We start from the raw sequence: 21,028 nt of genomic DNA on the forward strand, positions 1-21,028 counted from the left end.
CTTCCAGCACTATCCCCAAGTCTTTATACATCTTATGACTTCAATGGCAAGCAACACAAAAGACTATAGCCACTGACCAAACTAACTTTTGTTTTCTGTTTCCTGCTTTCAATTTTCTTAATCTTCATTATATAACGTAATCATCCAGGAAGGTTGGAAAAATAACGCCTGAGTTCCAAGCCAAGATTTTGGTATAATTGTTGTGGGAGGGTGGCTTGGATATTAAAAACTCCTCAGGTGATTTTAGCATAGAGAGAATTTGCAAACCTGCTGATGTAACATGGAACACCGTTTTCACACCAACCCATTTGTTATGGGTTTAATTATCATTGTCCCCACTATCCCTAACACCAAAATAAATAAAAAAGATATGCTAAAATTCTAATTCCCAGAACCTCAGAATGTTACCTTATTTGGAAATCAAATCATTATTAAGTTAAAAATGATACCATACTGAAGGGTGGGCCACTAATTCAATGAGTGGTGCCATATAAAAAAATAAATAAATGCCATGTAAAGAGACAGAGCCACAAGGAGAATGCCAAGTGAAGATGGGTGTAGACAAGGGAATGATATAGCAATAAGCCAAAGAACACCAAAGATTGCAAGCAAACCACTAGAAGTTAGGACAGCGACATGGAACAGTCTTCAGAAGGAACCATCCCTGCGAATACCTTGATTTCACATTTCTAGCCTCGAGAAATGAAACAATACATTTCTGTTGCTTAAGCCATCCAATTTGTGGTACTTCATTATAGCTGCCCTAGCAAGCACCATGTTACCTGAATATTCTTCACTCACTTTTTAGTTTTGACACAGGTCTATCTCCCTTCCAATAATGGGATACTTTACCATCACCGATTTAGTCCTATAATTTATCACACTACTTATTGCTTTTTTCCTCAAATTTTTAATGAACACATACTGAAAGAAAGTATGTGCTTGTGACTATTTAACACCAGAAGCTAAAAGGATAAATAAAAACAGGCACAATCCTTATTTTCATAGAATTTATAGTGAGGAAGGCAATCAAATATAAAATTGCAACTATGCTTTGTGTAACAAGAAGCTGTAACTAGATTCAGTCCTATGAAGGACACCAAAGACAGTTTCTTTGAGGAGTGACACTTAAGCTAAGATTTAAAGAATGAGCTAGAATTAGCAAAAAGGGGAAAGTGTTGACTGAAGTACAGGGAACTGCATGTGTAAAGTCTGTGACTGGAAGAATGCATTGGACATCTTTATTCAAAAGGTCAAATAGGCCATATCAAAGCATTTTCAAAGGCTGAAAAACATGATCCTCATACGGATATAAATATACGTGTGTCAAAGATTTTGATTCCAAGAGGAATAAGCACTTTATACGTATCATTAGGACTATAAAAGAATGTTAAAATAAGATTGCTTAAGTTAGATACAAAAGTGGTTAACACTCTACAGGGGAATAAAACCAAAGCCTTTGGGATTTTTTTTTTTTTTCCCCTACTAGATAATTCTTCAAGTTAACATGTAACTTCAGTCTGTGCGTTCTCTTTAGATGGCAAATACCAAAGTCAAATACAGGTACAATTTCCTAAAGAATTTAAATAATCTTTGTGTGTTTATTAGACAAGGTCCCAGAGTGACATTGAAAGGAAATGCTGTGTTCTCTTTTAGTTTCTAAGTTTTGGAAAATAGTTCTTAATAGTCAAGTTGCCGAGGCAGGAGAAATTTGATTCAAGATGAGGGTGAAGATTCAGAATCATATAGACAATTATTACTAAAGTCTCATATTTTTCTATATGATAAATCATTCTCTTTTTCCTCAGGAAATTACGAAGGGGTTTGAAAGCCATCACTTTGAGTTCTTAATCTTAGTGTTTCAAATAGTTATCTCACTTCCAACTCATTTATCTTCAGATAAGGGCTACTTTCTCCATGTCTTCTTGTAATTGGGTATAAAGATGTGCAGACTTTCTAAGCTTACTTCTACACACATACATACACATACACACACAAATTATCCAGATAATGTTTTAATAGAAAATTTTGATAATTCCAAATAGTCAATCAAATGAGGTTTACATCCCTTCTCAGGCCACAACAGAAGCAATTTTCTTACATTTTCATTTTGTTCCCTTTTAACCATTCTAAAGAACATAGGCTCCATAATACATACAGAGTATACTTACGGAGAGAAGTATAAATAATATGCTTCCTCCACTTCCTATAGGAAGTTAGAAAATTGGACCACTATCCTACCTAGTCTTGCTTATATAATAAGTCCCTATGCAATAGTATTCAAGATAGAGCTTTCTTTTTGATATGATGACCCAGATTTAATTCTTTATCCTTGTTACTTACTAGATATTGCAATTGAAAATAGTTGCAAAAAACACAATTACTTTTGCACCAACCTAATACTTAAAAGCTACATTTGTTTAGGAAAATTAAATCATCTCTGAGCCTCAGTGTCTACATTTGAGTAATAAGATGAATACATACACATAGGCTGTTAAAAATATTAAAGTGTATAAAGTATGATAAGCCTTTCACATAAAATGTGAATCCTCTATAAATATGATGCCACCTTCTTCTCAGCATTGTATGATCATGCCTGAACAAGGCTGTAGAAAAACTTTAACCAGTAGAGAAATAGAGAAAGCTGAGAGCTAAGACAATATTACTTATATGTTTCAAAGCACTGAACTATCAGACTTCTTTTAAGACATTTAGTATTTTTTCTAAAAAAATCAGAATACTTGAATAATTTTAAACTATTCCTTTTTTTTTTTTGCAACACCTCCCCCTCCCCCAGATAAAATATTCAGGGAAATTAAGTTGTTCTCTATTTGGAACTATAAATGTTATGAAGTTAGTAATAAGATGCCTCAATGCCAGTAATAAGATCAGTAATAAGGTGTCTCCATCCTACATGGAACTATGATGATATTTCCAAATCTAAAGTCCTGATTATACCTAACTCTGTTTTCAGAAATAGCTGTAGAGACATAACCTAGTCCTTAGGATCCCAGACTCTCTTTCTTCTCTAATTTCCCAATCTTATGCTGCATATGCTTTTGTTGTTCTAATTATGATGGGGTCCTTCAGTTAAGACTCAGCTTACAGGTAGCCTCTCTCTTCCACTGAACAGACATGGAAAGCCACATGAATGCAAAGGCTCTGGGGGTATTGAACTGGGTTCCAACTCAAGGGCTAGAAATCTTTTATTGGATTACTTAATATAAATTATTTTACAAAGTCATGCTCAACTTTCTGGCATCTTGTGGTTGTAGATTTCACAACAAAGAAGACTGAGGGCTAATACTACCATTACAAGAAGAAACATCCGGGAGGCAGATGCTAAGAGAGTCTGAATTTGTGCCCCCATTTGGGATACAAAGAGAAAATATAGGCTTCAGAGCTCCTTGGAAGGCAAGATGCGAGAAATTGTAAATGAGGAGTCTCTTTGTCACATCATAAAATGATATCTGCTGATTCTTATAGTCTAGAAAAACTCCAACTTTGTGCATCTGCTCTCCCAGGGAGACCCTTTTTAAAGGCGGAAAGACCCAGAAGGTCCAGTCGGTTCCCATCATGAAGCCCATGAGTAAGACTTTATCTCCAGAAGCTTTGGGCACATCACACTTTCTGCTAGCAGGGTCTTCATATATACCCAACTGCCACTTTGTTGTCTTTTGTACATCTACCTCCCAGTAATGCTTCCCGGAGGTAAAGCTCTCCCCACCCAAAACAGTGGCTCTGAAGTCAAATCTCCCTGGGTTGCCAGGTATATCCTGCTGAACATCTCTGAGTCTTACACTTCTCAGATCCTCAGATAAGACAAGACAGGGATGAGCTGTTTTAGGATCCAAAGTTATAATTCCTGCAGGAAGAGAGAAATTTAGTTAACCTGGGGGTTTACCAAAACCAGAGCTTAGAGACTGATGATTTCTAATATGCAGTGGACATGAGTCTCAGGCAGATATGGAAGAGGAAATCTAGGAGAATCTAGGATGAGGAACTTCTATACTTTGTTTCAAGAAATGGATATCACAGAGGAATGAAGTCAATAAGATGGAAAATGCAATGTATCTGAGGAAGAACAAAACAAACAATGGACTACGAGATGTAGAAGTACCTTTCAAACCAGAAAGGAATTTTAGCAGGTTGTAAAAATGTCCTGGTATCCATTCCTAGCAAGACATCTCCTGGGACTCAACTCTACACCCCTAACTATCTTCTCCAAGCCTGGAGTCTACTAATAAAGCAGTTCATTCATGGTTCTTCCCATGACTGAATTGCTCTCCTTATATTAAATATCACCAGAGTGTGATGGATGCCTAGAAACTGTTGCCAGCAGACTTTTTACAGTGAGTAAATCAAATGAGAATGTATCAGCAGAGGCTAGAAAACCTGTGAGAATCCTGCAGAAAAATCAAGCTGCGAACAAGAAAGCTCAGTGTGATTTCTTATACTTGAAGGTGATACTTGTTTTCATATCTCTCTGACTGTTCCTTCTCTATCTCTTTCTTTTTGACCTCTAAATATTGTGAATTCTCATGGCTTGAGTCCTGAGTCTTTCTTTTTACCGTGTGTACTCCTCCCCACTGTGTGAGTTCAATTAGCCTCAATTTTAAATATCTTCTATATGTTCGTGACTTATTTCAGAAACAAGCTGCCAAATACCAGTTGGACACAGCACAGGCATTTATTTCAAACATACTATGTCCAAAATGTCCCAAAACTTATCCCTTTCCGCTTTTCTACTTTTTAGTTAATAGCACACTAATGCGTTAGTTGATTAAGCCACAAAGCTGAAGTGGTTATTTATTTCTTACTTTAACATCTTATCCAGTAGCAAGTTTTAGTGCCAAATGAATTTAAATCTCTGGACTTGAAGCCCAATTTCTGTCATTATCAGAGTGGTTTTAAAAGCCAAAAGCCTTGAATTTTAAGTTTTAAGTTGCCCCAGGCTCCTAGTATTTTCAGAAGACTGGCAGAAACAAATGCAAATTCTTTCTGGAAGACTGCACACCTTCATTCTTGGCCTTAAAGAATTTCTAAAAATCAATATCTAAGGAAAAAAGGAAAGCTTACCCATTTAAGAAAATCATTAACCACACCCTCACAAAGTAAGGAAGCACTATTGAGTGAAACTAGCAGAAATAAATCTTAAAAATTAAATAGTATTTGAATTACCAGGCATGGATTCTAAAATAACTTTTACTTACTATGTTTAAAGAAAAAAAAAAGGAAAACAAACTCAAAAATATCTACAGGATATAGGAAAATGAAAAGTAAGTCTAAGTGGACTTGACAAAGAATCAAATAGATAATCTAGAAATGAACACAACATCCATTCACGATAAAAAGTCTTCTCAAACGAGGAATAGAGGGGAACTTCGACTTGGTGAAAGGCAACTATAAGACACAGCTAACATCAAACTTAAAGGTGAAAGACTTAATGCTTTCTTTCTCCCTAAGATCAAGAACAAGGGAAATGTTTCTCACCACTTCTATTCATTGTCGTATTGGAAGTCCTAGCCAGTACAATAAGGTGAGAAAAATAAAGAAATGGCTTACAGATTGAAAAGAAATAAATAAAACTGTGCTAACTGTATTCATAATTTATCTTTGTAAAAAACTCAAAGAATCTATAAGAAAGCCAGATCAAATAAGTGAGTTTATCATTCCTTTAAATACAGTCAATGTATACAAATCTACATTATGTCTATATACTAGTAATAAACTAAAAATAAATAAAACTTAAATTAGAAATTAGTTATTTAACACCATTAACAATAGCACTAAAAACAAAACACTTAGGGATCCATTTAAATATGCATAATATTTGTTTGCTGAAAATTACAAAATACCGATGAGAAAAAACCCACCTAAATAATTGAAGATATATCATTTTATCCCCAAATTGATCTATACAGTCAATGTAATACCAGTCAAAACCACAGCATTTTTTTGGAGAAGCCAACAAGCTGTTTTTAAAATTTACGTGGAAAAAATCGAAGGATATAGAGTAGCCAAAATTATTTGTTACAGAAAAAATTTGGAGAATTCACAACGCCCAGTTTTATGACTTTCTATAATGTAATCAATCAAACCAGTGCAGCATTAGCGAAAGGATAAACACAATGATCGATGGTTCCATTAGAGTCTGAATAGACCTGCTCACATGTGCCAACTGATTTTCAACAAAGGTGCTAGGTAAATTTTAATGGAGGATAATGTTCTCAACAAATGATGCTGGAACAACTGGATATATACGCACATACACACACACAAACACACACACACTCACACACAATGAGAAGCTGTATCCCATCTTGAATTATATAGAAATATTAACATTAAATGATAATAAACCTAATACAAAAACTAAACTATAAAACTTGTAGGAGAAAATTTTTGTTGGGGTAGAAAAAGTTTTCTCAGATAGGATGCAAAAAGCACAAATCATAAGAGAAAAAAAGTTGATAAACTGAACTTCAAAATTTAAAACTTCTGTTCTTTGAAAGAGACTATTAGGTAAATGAAAATATAAACAACAGATGGAGAGAAATGTTTGCAAAACACATATCTGATAAAGGATTGGTAATTAGAATATACAAAGAAATCACAAAACTCAAGAAAACAATTTTTAAAATGGGGAAAATGTTCACAGATAAATCTCAAAAAGCCATAGTAAAGTGTAAGTAAACACGTGAAAATATGCTCAATATCATTAGTCATTTCAGAAACAGAAATTAAAAATAAAGTGATATACTACTACATACCTAATTAGGCTAGCTTTAATAAAAAATAAAAAAAAATGACAATACTAAATGTTGGTAAGGATGTAGAGCAACTGAATTTATCATACTTTATGGTGGAAATGCAAAATAACATAGATGTTCAACTAAAAGAAATGAAGTTATGGCCACACAAAAATCTGTAAGCAAATATTCATAGCATCAAGCTGGAAACAAGTGTCCATGGAATTGCAAAAGGATGAATAAATTGTGGTACGTTCATAAATGGAATCCCACACAACGACAAACACATACAATCTATTGATACCACAGTATCAACACCAAACTAAGATGTGCCTCAAATGCATTACACTAAGTGAAAGAAGCCAGACTCAGAAGGCCATATACTGTAAGAATTCATTGACAGGACTTTCTGGAAAAGGCAGAACTATGGCGGTAGGAGATAAAAATCCTTCATTACACATATTGACATTTCCCCCCAAGACGTTTAAAATTTGTAAACAGAGAAATCTGCCTGCAATTGTTTCAGGCAGGGAAAAAGACAAAGAAACTGCACAGGAGAGCCTTTCAACGTAATATCATGCAATTATTATCTTGATAATTATCTATTGTGTCTAAGCATATTAAACTCTTCGATATTTTATATCCTTAAGCTTTCCAGAATTTACTTTTATTTATGGTAGGATATAATCATAGATGTATGTCAACTTACTTTGGAGCACTTTCAGCATTTTGTTCATTCCTGGAATCTGGCATAAACTGAAGTCTGTGATTTGGGCAGGCTCTAGACATTCAAGTAGTAGTGACCCACCACTCCTAGAAAGAAAGGACAATTTCAGTTATGTGGACAGATCCCAGGCCCCTCCACCTAGAGGGCGATCTCATTACATGACCTCCTATCTGTACCCCAATCTCTAACTGGCTTTACTGTTCACACATCAGACATAGATTCTGACCCAATGTTTCTAAAATGAAAACATACCGTTCCAAACAGTATCTTGCATCCTATGGAGGAAAAAGAAGAGACACGGTTACTAGTGGGTACTTGTGAGTTGTGCCCATGAAAATATCTTCTAATAATGAAAATGGATTGCCATGTAATTTCTTCAGTTTCATGATGCTAGTTCTCAGATACCAAATTTAACAATGAATAGGAAAAGTTGGAAAAATGTTTAAAGTCATTATTATATTTCCAAGGGAAATATTTTCTATAGTACCTCACCTCAACCATCTTATTCAGAACACTCTTCATTCCAATTCAGCCCATCTTTTTGCTTTCTATAGTGGAGTGGCAAGAGTTAAACACATGAAGGGGCCTGCTAAGCTGGGGAGAGTGATTGGAGCCAGGTGAAGAGCTAGGCATAATTGTGTCACACCTATCCACACCAGCTAGAACTAGGCTTGACTCTAAAACAGAAGATAAAGGTTTACATGTAGGGGCTTCTCAAATAAGAGCACTCACATTACAAATATGGGCCTGGCAGTGGCATATGGATAATCTTGAATAGATAATTTACTTGTTGTAATGGTAATGCACGTTACCATACAAAATTAATGATATACAACACTATACAAATAAATCTCACCCTTGTTTCTCAACGTTACCACTAATTAAAATGAATGTTTATTGATTAAATATATAGTGACGGAAGGAGAACTGACTGTGGGTGGTGAACACACAATGGGATTTATAGATGATGTAATACAGAATTGTACACCTGAAATCTATGTAATTTCACTAACAATTGTCACCCCAATAATTGTTTTAAAAAATGAGTGTTTATTTTGACAGAGGCAGTCTGAATGTTAACAAGCGTATGTCTAGATGTATATTGTATAAAACCAAACAAAAAGCAATTCTGTGTTTTTTCACTTAACAAGATATCTTGAACATAATTTTTTAGTGGTCAGAGTGCTTCTTCATTCTTTATGGTTGCAGAATATTCTATTGCATAGATGTACCATGGTTTGACTAACTAATTATTTACATATAAGGGACATCTTAATTCAAACTTACTATTGATAGTTCTAAGTGAGAATTCGTATCATGAAATAGCTCTATACTATACTATGGTTTTATGACAATTCATAATGCTTTTGGTGATTGGCAAATAGCTACATAGACTTCATGAATGTTTGAATATCATTGGATGAATATTGTGTTGTGGAACTGACCCTTAATGGGTCCAGTCCACTTCTCATGTCTCAAATACTATAATGAAGCCTCTTCCTAGAATCTTACCTGGAGCAATGCTAAGGTGGATTCCCCACACTTCTTCTCTAGTTCTGCGGTGATCTTTTCGAGGCTGCAGATATGTTCAGAGAGCCTGACTTCACTTTCCTTCAGTTTATTCATGTTCTCTCTCCCCCAATTGTTCAGTTTCTGCAGAAGCATCTCCTTATTACTATTTAATAACTAGTAATTTCTCTTACTTGCTAATTAAACCATCTTTTCGAAAACCCACTTCACTGCCTGACACCCCCAAAACAGACAGAATTACAGAAAGCCAGGATATCCCTGTGTCAGGCAGGACAGCTCAACAGAAACTTGATTCTTTGCCACAATATGTTTACATTGACGTGGATGGTGTGTGTGTAGTTCACTTATTCAGATAACAACCAAGAACTAAAACATATCATTTCTTTTTTACTGTGCAGTTTTGTTTTGAAAATTTCCTTTTTACTTCATTAAAGATTTGAATCAAAAATTAAATATCAACAAGAATAATTAAGCCACTAATATCAATATTTTTAAATATTTTCTCTACCTAGGCACATCAGTACATGTTCATGCTATTTTTTTCTTAAAGAACACAAATAATGACATATTATCCTGTATTGCTGATCTGACAACTTGCTTTTTCCTTAGTAAATAATGTTCTTGAAAAGCATTCCTTATTCAGACACATAGAACCATGCTATCATTTCTAAATGTTGAAGAATAATTTTATGTACATAATAAGTCCCATATTGATGGATATAGTTTATATCTAATCTTCTGCTATCAATAAATGTTACACTAATAATACCTAATACTTACTTAGTACACAATACATACAAACACTAGCAAGCTTTATATAGACTATCTCACTCAATCCTCACAATAGTATTATGAACCAGGGGCCATTATTATCTCCACTTTACAGCTAAGGAAACCAAGTGAGAGGTTAAGTAATGCATCCAAAGCCACATACAAGTTAGTAAATAGCAGACCCCAGATAGGAACCTCATTGATCCAACTTCAAAGATTACCTCTAAACCAGGTTCTAGACAAAAATAATTTTACAGTGTTCCCTTATCCATCTTTCTTTTTATATGCATAAGTGCATTTGCAATAAAGTCTCAGAAATAGAGTTGCTAGGTGAATATATATCCTCTTCAAAAAAGATATGTGGCTGTCACTGGATAGCTTATTCTGGAACTGACACATTCATCTCTTTCGCTCATTTCCCAAATTTTGTTAAGGATGTTATTTTCAACATCTCACCTGTAGCGTTTCCTGGAATTTCTTCTCTATTTCTAACCCCACCATTTGACACAGATGGGCTTCTCTCAAGTTCTGTTTGAATATGCAACCTCCTTGCAGGCTCTTGAAGTTCATCTCATTCTCTTCAGTCATCAACCGAAACATTATCTTATATTCAGACTCAAGCATCTCTTTAAAATTCTGCTCCTCATCCTTCATCATAGATACAGATATGATAGACTTCAGGTTAAACACCACAGATTGATCATAAATGTTTACGTTTTTCTATCTTTAACTTCAAAATAAAGACAAGGAAATAAAAAGTATGAGGACAAAGGAAATTTCAGAGTCAAGATCAACCAAGACATCAACACAAACTACAACATGAAATGCAAAAGGAGGAATATTAATTGACTTAGAGAACTGAGGAATCTACAACCTCAGTGACCAAAGAGAAGGAAACCAGAAACACTGAAAGGCGTAACCAACATTTGCTGATGCTTTGAATAGGGATCATGAGAAGAGAGGACTCAATGGGCTACTCCAAGGTTTTTAGCCTTAAGCAACTGGAAGAATGGAGTTGTCAAAACACAGGAAGAGAAACTATGAAAGGGATAGATTCCAGAGGTGGGAAATGTTATGACCTGAGTTTTGGGTATGCTGATTTTGATTAGTCAATTAGCCATGTGAAGAGAGATGTCCAGTAGAAAGATAGACATGAAAGTCTATTGAAGGCTGAGCTGGAGATTTACATTGGGAATAGTGACCTTAGTAATGATATTTAAACTCATGAGACTCGATGGAATCAAGAACCTGACGACTAACCTCCTCAACTACTACCCCACCAGTTTACCATCACCTGCCCTTGATTACTACAACAATCCCCATTCAGATTTCCCCACCTCCACTTTTACCCTCCAACAGTCTGTTCTCACTTAAGCAACGAGTGTTTCTGTGAAAATAGAAATGAAATGCCACTCGTCTGTTCAAAACTCTCCAGTGGTTTCCTTATTTCAAAGTCAACTGCCCCACATGATTTGGACCTTTTATCTTCTTGTTTCCACTTCCTTCACAAAGTCCCAACCAAGTAAATACCAATCTCGAGACCTTTGTACTTGCCTTTCCCTCTGCCTCGTCTATTCTTTCCAAGATTGCATAGTTCAGTTCCTCACTTTCTTGTGTTTTCTCAAATGACACTTTCTGAATGACAAGGTACCTATCACTTTATTTAAAAGTGTACCCCATCACTCCTGCTGTTCAAAAAACAATTTATAGCACTTAACATGTAATATACTCTATACATTTTGTTTGTTTTGTTTATTTCCAGTACAAAGTCAGTTGCACAAGGGCAGATTTTCTTTTCCCCGCTTACGAATCCCTAGCACCTAGCCTATCTAGTTCTTGGCAAATAATGGGACACCAATATTTGTTGAATATATGGTGCTTGGGGCTAAAAAAAATAGGGATAGGTTGAAAATTTTACAGGAAGGGAATTCTCTTCCCCCACTATCTTCAACTGGATATTTTCTTTAAAAATTGATAAAGGGAAGATCCAAAATCCAGAATACCTGGCACAAAATAGAGTTAAATATGAAGAGAGCTTGAAATCAGAAGTGAAATATGTGTATAATGGATGGTAAACCCTCAATGTAATTTTCAAACTGCCCTTTAAAATGGTTTCAGGATTTATACTGCCACCAAAAATACGAGGTGTTCATTCTCCTATAGCACAGTTATACCTTTATAAACTGTTATCAATCTTTTTGATGTTTGCCAGTAAGGGTTACAAATGCCATCTCACTAACAAATTTAATACAATTAATTTGTATTTCTCCTACCATGAGCAAAGTTCAGGATCTTCTTGTATATTCAAAAGATATTTGCATTTTCTTTTCTGTGAACCTCATTTCTTTGATCATTTTTCCATTAAGTTTCTAGTCTTTCACTTATTGACTTTTAAGTGCTCTTTATACATTAAGAAATTAATGTATAAAAGAAACCAAGCTAAGGAAACCAAGTGAGAGGTTAAGTAACGCATCCAATGCCACAGAAGAAATTAACACTTTTCCTACCTATGGATTTCAAATATCTTTTTCCTACTTTTTCATTTGTCTTTTGACTTTGTTTATATCATTTGGTATCCAACATTACAGGTAATTTCCCCCTAAGAATTAAGAAAAGCACTAACCTGAACCATCACCATTCTTTCTTGCTCATCAGCTAACAGGCTTTTAGCTATTTCAAGTTTCTCCATCAATGTAATCAATCGCTCCTGGAATAATTTCTGCAGAGAAATAGATCACAGAATTACAGGTAAAGTAATTAATTGCTTTAGAACAATTAGATTCCCAACCTTAGAAAACTGAAAGGCCAATAGCCCTGACTGTTTTCTTAGCATGGAAGTTGGAGGTCTAAATATGGTACTTATCTAGTATCTTTCGATAAACTAGGGGAATGGTCTTAGAGGATCAGACTATCTGTCCCCAAATAATTAATAAGAGGAGGCAGCCAGAGTTCCAGAGTGCTCTGGGATCTGGAAGAAGCTTACCCTATAATTCTCAGCAGCCTCTGGTACTCCATATACCAAGTGATTCTCATGCTCCTGGGACTGGAAGCATTTGGTGCAAAGCCTGATTTGGTCATCATCACAGAACAGCAATTGCATTTCCAGGTGTTTCTCACAGTAGGCATCTTCTGGGATTTGTTGCTGTAACTGGGGGCTGGGCCTTTTGGACATCTCGGCTGGTATCCTTAGTTGAAGATTGGGCAGTTTCTGATGTGAAATACTTCCCTGCACTCTGCCGAACAAGAAAAGAGTAGCGGTGTTCTGGGGCAGACACACTTGTCAATCTCAGCGTCCACAGGAAATATTAGAAGGTCATTGCATCCTGGACTCAAATTGAGTACACCTTCCCCCTTCAGTACCCCCCTGTTTGGGGAAGGAGATTTAAGGAGTTACACCACTGTTCTAGGATTAGAAGGGCATTCTCAAGTTTTCTAAGAATTTTGAGCAATGGCTAAAAATTAGTTACAAGTGAGAACATCGCACACCATTTCCCCGTAGTCAGAAGAGAGCGAGCGAGAGAGCGAGCGAGAGCGAGAGCGAGAGCGAGAGAGAGAGAGAGAGAGAGAGAGAGAGAGAGAGGTTGGAAGAAGGAAGGAAGGAAGGAAGGAAGGAAGGAAGGAAGGAAGGAAGGAAGGAAGGAAGGAAGGAAGGAAGGAAGGAAGGAAGGAAGGAAGGGAAAGAAAGAAAAAGAAAAACAGGGACGGAGGGAAAGGGTGCTCAGCAGAGGACACCGCATTATAATAAGCATGGGAGTAACTTCCGGGACTAGGGTTAGGCAAAGCATGGCGGTAGGCATTCAGGCCGGAAATTTAAGGAACCACTCACTCTCCCAATGCTTGCAGGAACCAGGAAAGGAGGGCCTCTTAGAGTGCTTCCTTAAATAAGAGAGGCGCTAGAGTGTCAAATTTAAGGCAGCACTCACTTTCTGGCTCAGTACTTGTGCAGGAGCCCGGTAGTGAAGCCTCTCAAATTTTGCGGCCAAAGCTGGAGGTCTGCGTCATTCGAGAACTGGCCTTTAAAGGACATTGGTTAAAAATAAAGTGACCCCCAAAATAAATAGATAATAATTTTGTCAAATGCTAAAGGGAAACTACATGTTCCTTTTTATTTATTTATTTATTTATTTATTTATTTATTTATTTATTTTTTTTTTTTTAAGAAAATAGAACAAAAAATTCTCCTGGATTCCTTTTCCTAGATAATCCTCTGATTACCTTTGAGCAACAAGTCTACCTTTTCTCTAGAAACATTTTAATTATATTCTTAAAACGTATTACCTACTGAATTCAGGAAACCCTTCTCCAATAAAGAATTGTCTTAGTTGACTTAGTTTCCTCATCTAACCCTATCTCCAGCCATTGTTGGGTGACACTGTGACACCAAGTATTAATTTCTCAAAATCCTATATATTTACATTTGTCCTCACTCCACGTTATTAGCCAGTTTTTTTTTTGTTGTTGTTGTTGTTGTTGCTGTTTTTCTTTTTCTTTTTTGTTTTTTGGTTTTTTTGTTTTGTTTTTTGTGACGGGTCAACCTGTCAGATCTCAGAACTCCCAAACTTCAATTCTGGATTTTACTAGCTTTTTCTACTTTTCATGCACTCACTCCTACCCAAAGGTTTTTGTTTTGTTTTGTTTTTTTGCCATCAATAAGACCTCCTGTCTTTTCATTCTTTATTTTTTAGTTTTTAAGACATGTAAAACATGTTCATAATTCTGAAGTTGATTAATCCTGTATAGATGCCTTTTGCGTGTGTGTTATTTTGTTAAGGTACATATTAAAGCAGCAATTTAAAAAAAAAAAGTGTGGTTCCCAAGACTTGATTTGCCTTTTTCACTGTGTTGACATTTGAACTAATGGTAGATAAAACTGCTGATGTCCTATCATTATTCAAAGTAGTAGCACCAAATACAACTGTAGTTATGTTGTATTTTTTAATCTCTACATTAGCATACTCCAATTTTTTAAAGGCCTGTTTTAGTTAATATTCTTATTTCTTGATGAAGCAGAAGAATATTAAATCTCAACTCTTGAGTGCAGGATTTATTTAATATTGTGGGTGACAAAATGGAGAGTATGCATAAAGCAAGTATGGTGCATATGAAAAAAATGGTTGTCTCAAGAAAAAGCATTTTCTATGATTGTTTGAGCTGCAAGCCATACTTCACATATTTTTACCTGGAACATTTTCGGTTTGAAAGAATGAATGAAACAAACTGTGGTTATTCAGATGTAAAGATTTAGAAGATATTTTCTCAAACACCAGCAAAATGACATTGTCATTTCAAGGAAACTAACTGAGTATTAGTTGCCAATGGTAAAACTCGAGCTGTTAATCAAAAATTAGTTTTGAAAAACTTCTATCCACTATTGGAGTTTTGGAAAACTTGTATCTACTATCTTAGCTGGACAGCTTCCCAACATTTAGTCTTTTCTGATGAAATTGGTGGTAATATTAATGAAATGTGTCAACATTTGGAAAATCTGCTAATTTTTTGAACCACTATTTTTAAAAAGACCTATACATAATTGTATAAGATTTGCAAGGGTAAAGTAAATTCGAATTATAAGACAAACCAATGGACTTTAATGTAACAGGACAAAATGTTTACTGATGTGATTTCAGAATAAAAATCCAACGATCTAAAAAAGCTGTCATAATGCTCTCCACTTTTCTAACTATGTATTGTGTGAGGACAGATTTCCTTCATATAGTTCACCTAAAATAGCATTGCTGGAATGCTGGCACAGATATAAGAAAACAGGTGTCTTCTACAAAATCAGAAAGAGATTTGCAGAATTGTAAAATCATACCATTCTTCTCAATAATTGTTCAGAGAAGATTCTATGTGAAAAAGGTGTCAAACTTTGTGCCCACTTGGCAGGTGAGAAATGATATCTTTATATATTTCCAGTTTGCATGTATTTTTTTATGAATAAAGCTATTATTTTCAAATGCTTAAGAGCCATTTTCATTTCTTTCTCCGTGAGCCTATGTTTAAGCCTTTTACCCATTTTCTTCTACTAGTTTTTGGTCTTTTTTTCTTATTTTTAAGAGATACTTATACATTGAAAGGAGTATCCCCTTGTTGTTATACAAATTGCAGATATTTTCTCTCTGCTTGTAATTTGGCTCTGAATTTGCTCCAGTTCTTTTTTTACTGCTTGGGTCCTTCAACTTCCTTGTAGCTTCCTTTGTCTGTCCTCCCTGAACAAGCCCTAGACTACTCAAATAGGAGAACAAAAACAAAAAAAGGATCAGTCTCACTGATCAAAATGAACAAGTTTACAAATTCAGTCTCACTGCTGGCTTTATTTTACGTGAGCTCTTAGCAGTTAACATAATTGACCAATGACCTTACTTTTGGAAAGTTTTCTTTGCTATCAAGATCACATATATGACATCTCTGTTTCTCAGCATCGTTTTCTGGCTTCATGTTCCCCTGAACCTCTAAGTTTTGGGGTACTCCAAGGGTTAGTTTTAGTCTCTTATTCAAGTTCTACACTGTCTCCCTAGGTAATCGCATTTATTTCCAAAAATTTAAGTACCACTCTCCAATTTACAAATCTACCTAGACACTGACCTTCCAACTCATTTGCAATTAAATGTATGATAAGCATCTCAAATTAACATATCTAAAACATTGTTTGTATTTCAACCAATACCTTTCTTCCCAACTCACTTTCAAATTCATTAAGCACAATTTAAACCACCATCATTTCAATTATAGTCAGCCCTGCCCCATTCCCATCTAAAACTCTTCTCTGATCAACAACCAGAGTACTATTTTAAACCCTAAATCAGGTTTTAAATAATGCTGCGATTGCATTTAGGATAAAATCCAAATGGCTAACTGAGTTCTGCTAGAGGGCAGATATACCCCTGCCCTACATCTGATCTCACCCATAGCTGTCCCCCAACCATTATCAGTTCCAATTATGACAAATTCATCTGTGTCCTTTCAGCTTCCTCAGCCAGCAATCTTTTTCTTTCAAGTTTTGGCCATTCTAGCTCCTACTTTCTTTCAACTTTCAGCTTAAACGTCACTCCTCAGAGAAACCTCTCTAAACTACCCAATACGTTTCTGCATTCACATCATCATATTTTCTGTGTATCTAACTGCATTTGTTTATCTGAACAAATTTACTTGTTAGTCACTCTCCATCCACAAGAAACTGAGTTCCTTTGATGTTCTGTCTATAGCTGACATACTAGTTGTTCAATAAATATTTTTAATCAGACCAGCACTAAGGAGGAATCAAAGAACAGAGAATAGAGATTAAATAGTTTTACAGAAACCAAGAGAAAATAAATTGGAGAACAATTTGTCTCCCTAGTATGCTATGTGCTAAGCTCATACCTACCCATATCTTGTCCATCCTAATTTTTTCTTCGCCCTTGCTTTCTCACTCACTCTTTAATACTGTTGCACTGCATATCTATATAGTTTAAAGCTTCCATAAATACTAAGTTTAGGTATTTAAGAAAAAGCATGATTAAAGAAATGATCTTCAGAGAAAAGCTCACCTTTCTTTGTAATCTTGAGTATTCCCTTTAGGGAAAACAGAACAATGGAGATTGAAGGTCTTTTAACAGTCCAGTTGCTCCCTCAGGTTCTCCTCTCATCAAGTGGGAAAGTGATGAAATTTCACATCATATCCATATAATAAACCTAGGACAGGAGTTATTAAACTTAAGTGAACGTTAGAATGTTCTGAGTTTATTAAACAGATTTTTGGACCCCACCCTCACAGTCTCTGATTTGACAAATCTAGCTTAGCGTCTTAATTTACATTTTAATGAGCTTCTAGAAAATTATGAATGGCCAGTGATCAGGAGTTTCAATCTCTTTGGATGAGTGAATATTCTGTTTTTATATACCTAAGGTCTTATCTGGAGCCTACCACATAGTAGCTCTTTAATAAGTTCTATTTTTTATATAATAACGAACCTACTGTATATATTAACAATTTCTTGGGAAGAAATTCTTCTACAAGCTATTACCCTAGAATCTCATTGCGTTTTCTCTTTAGCCATATCATTTTATCTTAAGCCATTAAATAGTCTTACTAGAGAACAATGCTAGATTTCATTGTTTCCAGACTGTCTGCTAAAGGAAGTGCTCATTGCATTATTTTGTAGATTTTAAAAAATCAAGAGTAGAAATAACTGCCTGACTAAGGAATGTGTCACAGATGGGAAGTCAGGAGACAGCAGGAGTCAATCCCAGAAAGTTCATAGTTGACCTCAGTGGAGAAGAGATGTGTAGTTTCCCAAGTTTTATGGTTCTGTCTCTGGAAGGTTCTCATTGTAATTAATTCTCTGCTAATCAAACTTACATGTTGTTGTTGCTGTTTTCTCCTGACAGGACAATGAAAAAATTCTACTTGCTATCTGATCTATCTGATCTTCCAAAACCTGGTCCCACCCTATGGAATCTTGAGTACATCCTTTCCCTTTATCTCAAACAACATTCCACATCCACTCCCTCTTCTAAATCTTATCTCTTTCAAGTAGACTATATTCATTTCTGTGTGTTGCTTCCCTCCTCAGCCAGGCAGTCTCTGCTTCTGCTATTTTCTCTACCCAACCCTCCTTTCTAAGGCTTGATGCAGTCAACTTATATAAAGGTTTTATCAATTACAAAGTCATTTATTTGCACCATTCTGAGCTTTCATAAGTCATATAATTTTATTTTGACAGGAAAACTTCATAATCTTTGAATTGAGTAAAACATCAAGCAAAATTACCTTATCTTGGAGTCTCTCAAAGCCCATCCTAGATTTTAAATAAATAATGCATTAATTTTAGAAGACTAAATATTTTAACCTAATTCTAGAAATAGTGCTATATAGTGTGCTAAGCGCTCTCTCTCTCTCTCTCTCTCTCTCTCTCTCTCTCTCTCTCTCTCTCTCTCTGTATATATATATATATATATATATATATATATATATATATACATATATATATATATATATATAGGAAACAGTTGAAAATATATTGTGGGATGGGCATATATATATGCCCATCCCACAATCCTGTGAGGTTTATGGTATCAGAATGCATTTTACGGCTAATAAAGCTGATGATTTAGAGGTTAAGTAGTTGACTTAAGAAGTAGTTGACTCAGAACAGCAAATTACAGATCTGGGATTTGAATCACAGCCAAATTTCATGATACATCCTTATTTCTATTAAATGTTAACTGAATATTTTGCCAATTTACTAAAGAAAATGCCTCAAGTTTGCATTACAATTTATTATGAGATACTTTTATAGGCCTAATGTAACACCTTTTGGGAGCACAGAACATTTTAAGGTATTTTTACACAGGAAAACTCTTGATTAAAAAAATTACTAAAGAAATGTAGTTTCGCCCCCACCCCCCCACTGTCAAAGAACAAAATCAATGAGCTGTGTTGTCACAGCTTATTTCATGAACTTTTAACAGTTCTAACACATTTGTTAACCACAGATTCCCTCACCATGGGCCTCATGGTAGCATAAGGTCTGCTTTCAGGTGTAAGGAACATGGCTGGTGACAAATGAGGTTGTACTTGCTACTTCTGCACTCATTACACTCCAGCTGACCACCACCACATCCCATTTCAGAAAGGAGGAGAGTGAGGTTGTGGCTCATGACTCAGTGTTCTTACCCTTTAGGAAGCTCCTCTGTGTCTCATTTACTTCAAGGCTGTTCTATTAGAAGCAAGCCTTAGCTTTCATTGGTTTACATGCTACAGCTTTAAGAGATCCAGAAGTCTATATTTTCAATTGTTTCCTTACTTAAAACATTAATATTTAAGAATAAAGATTTATGGCTGACTTCAGTAATGGTACAATTGCCCTTTTGCTGTTGTAAGAGTAGATCAATACTTATCTAAATCTAACATATTGAGACAGGTTATTTAGTATGATTGCTGAGTAGATGGGAGGGGGGGGGGTGTCCCTGGTGGAATAAACAAAAAAAAAACAACCATATCCTTAAAATCCAGGTCCTGGAATGTCTCCTTCACTCTGGGACAGGGACATGAGAATATGCTTTGAGGTTAATAAACAATCTCAAATCCCTTCTAGCCGGACAAAGGAGCAGATCTGATAGATAGGAATCGGTTAGTTTGTTAATCCCATCAGGATGGGCAAACAGGATGAACCCTGATAGATGAATTCAATTAGAAGGCTCCAGCCCGCTTCCTCAAACAGGCAAGGGAAGGCATAAAAGTAGGAGCTTTTGCCTCAGTCACTGGGCACCCATATTAGGGACCTCCGCCCACTTGGGAGCTGCAACCTCTTCTCCTGCTTCTAATAAACTATCTTCCTTTACAACTTGTTGCCTCTCCCTGATCCATGTGTCCATCCTTCGGCTTCATGAGACACAATCCCAGCCCACACCTAGAAACTGCTAGCAGATCCAACGTCATTTACATCATTTGGGGACTCACAGAAAAATATTCCCACTTCAATATCAGTTTGATTTTACTTTGTCTAAAGGAAGATAGTCCTCCTAGGTAAGAACTCAACAGAAATGTAAGTAGTCACTCTTACCTCACTTATTCCAACACAGAGACAAGCCCTCTTTGTTTTAACAACAGATTATCATCTCCAAAACAATGGGCTGGCTTTAGTAGGGAACAGTTATGACTCAGCCAATGAAGTTCAAATTTTTGCAAAGGTCACATTTTAAGAAAACAACATGTCAAATTGATGAAGTTAGACTAAAGTGGGCTCTGGTTCCAATTGGATACTTAATTGCCATGACCTCCACCTACTCATTGAATACTGATCACCAGTCATCAGCAAAATGGGGATAACTATAACCATCTTTCATGTATGTGTGAGCTTTAAATGAGAGGTAATATAAAACATGCATAGGAGAAAGGTGGTAACAAGAAGAAATTTCTCACTAAATGAGAATCCTTTCTTTCCTCTGTTCATCCACAGTCATGTATTTTGACAGTCAAAAACATCGTCTTCCTAAATGATGGAGTGTGTGACCAGAATTTTGGTAGAGGTGACACAGATGAGTTACAGGACGAATGAGAAATAAAGAGCCTTTTTATGACCCATTTCTTTTGTTTAATATACATATTATAGTGGTAACTAATTGAAATTAAGACATTCCTCAAGGAACTGATATTTTTATACTAAAACTGGAAGACCACTGGTCTCTATATATTATCATAAATGGCCTTCCTCAGAAAGGAGAAATTATCTCAATAATACATCTACATTATCAACTATTAAAA

At 35.6% G+C, this 21,028-nt stretch overlaps 1 protein-coding gene across 1 annotated transcript; it reads right to left on the minus strand.

Moving 5' to 3' along the window:
- Window positions 1-3,278: 3,278 nt before the first annotated feature.
- Window positions 3,279-12,952, minus strand: TRIML2 (tripartite motif family like 2; the record flags this gene model as incomplete). Its single annotated transcript, XM_081046662.1, has 7 exons — window positions 3,279-3,865; window positions 7,462-7,562; window positions 7,732-7,754; window positions 8,992-9,132; window positions 10,237-10,428; window positions 12,416-12,499; window positions 12,764-12,952. 7 exons carry the CDS (start codon window positions 12,950-12,952, stop codon window positions 3,279-3,281), a joined length of 1,317 nt encoding a protein of 438 aa, XP_080902788.1.
- Between the last annotated feature and the right edge of the window lie 8,076 nt (window positions 12,953-21,028).

The sequence above is a fragment of the Rhinolophus hipposideros genome (assembly GCF_964194185.1).
Source record: "Rhinolophus hipposideros genome assembly, chromosome: 4".
NCBI classification, from domain to species: domain Eukaryota; kingdom Metazoa; phylum Chordata; class Mammalia; order Chiroptera; family Rhinolophidae; genus Rhinolophus; species Rhinolophus hipposideros.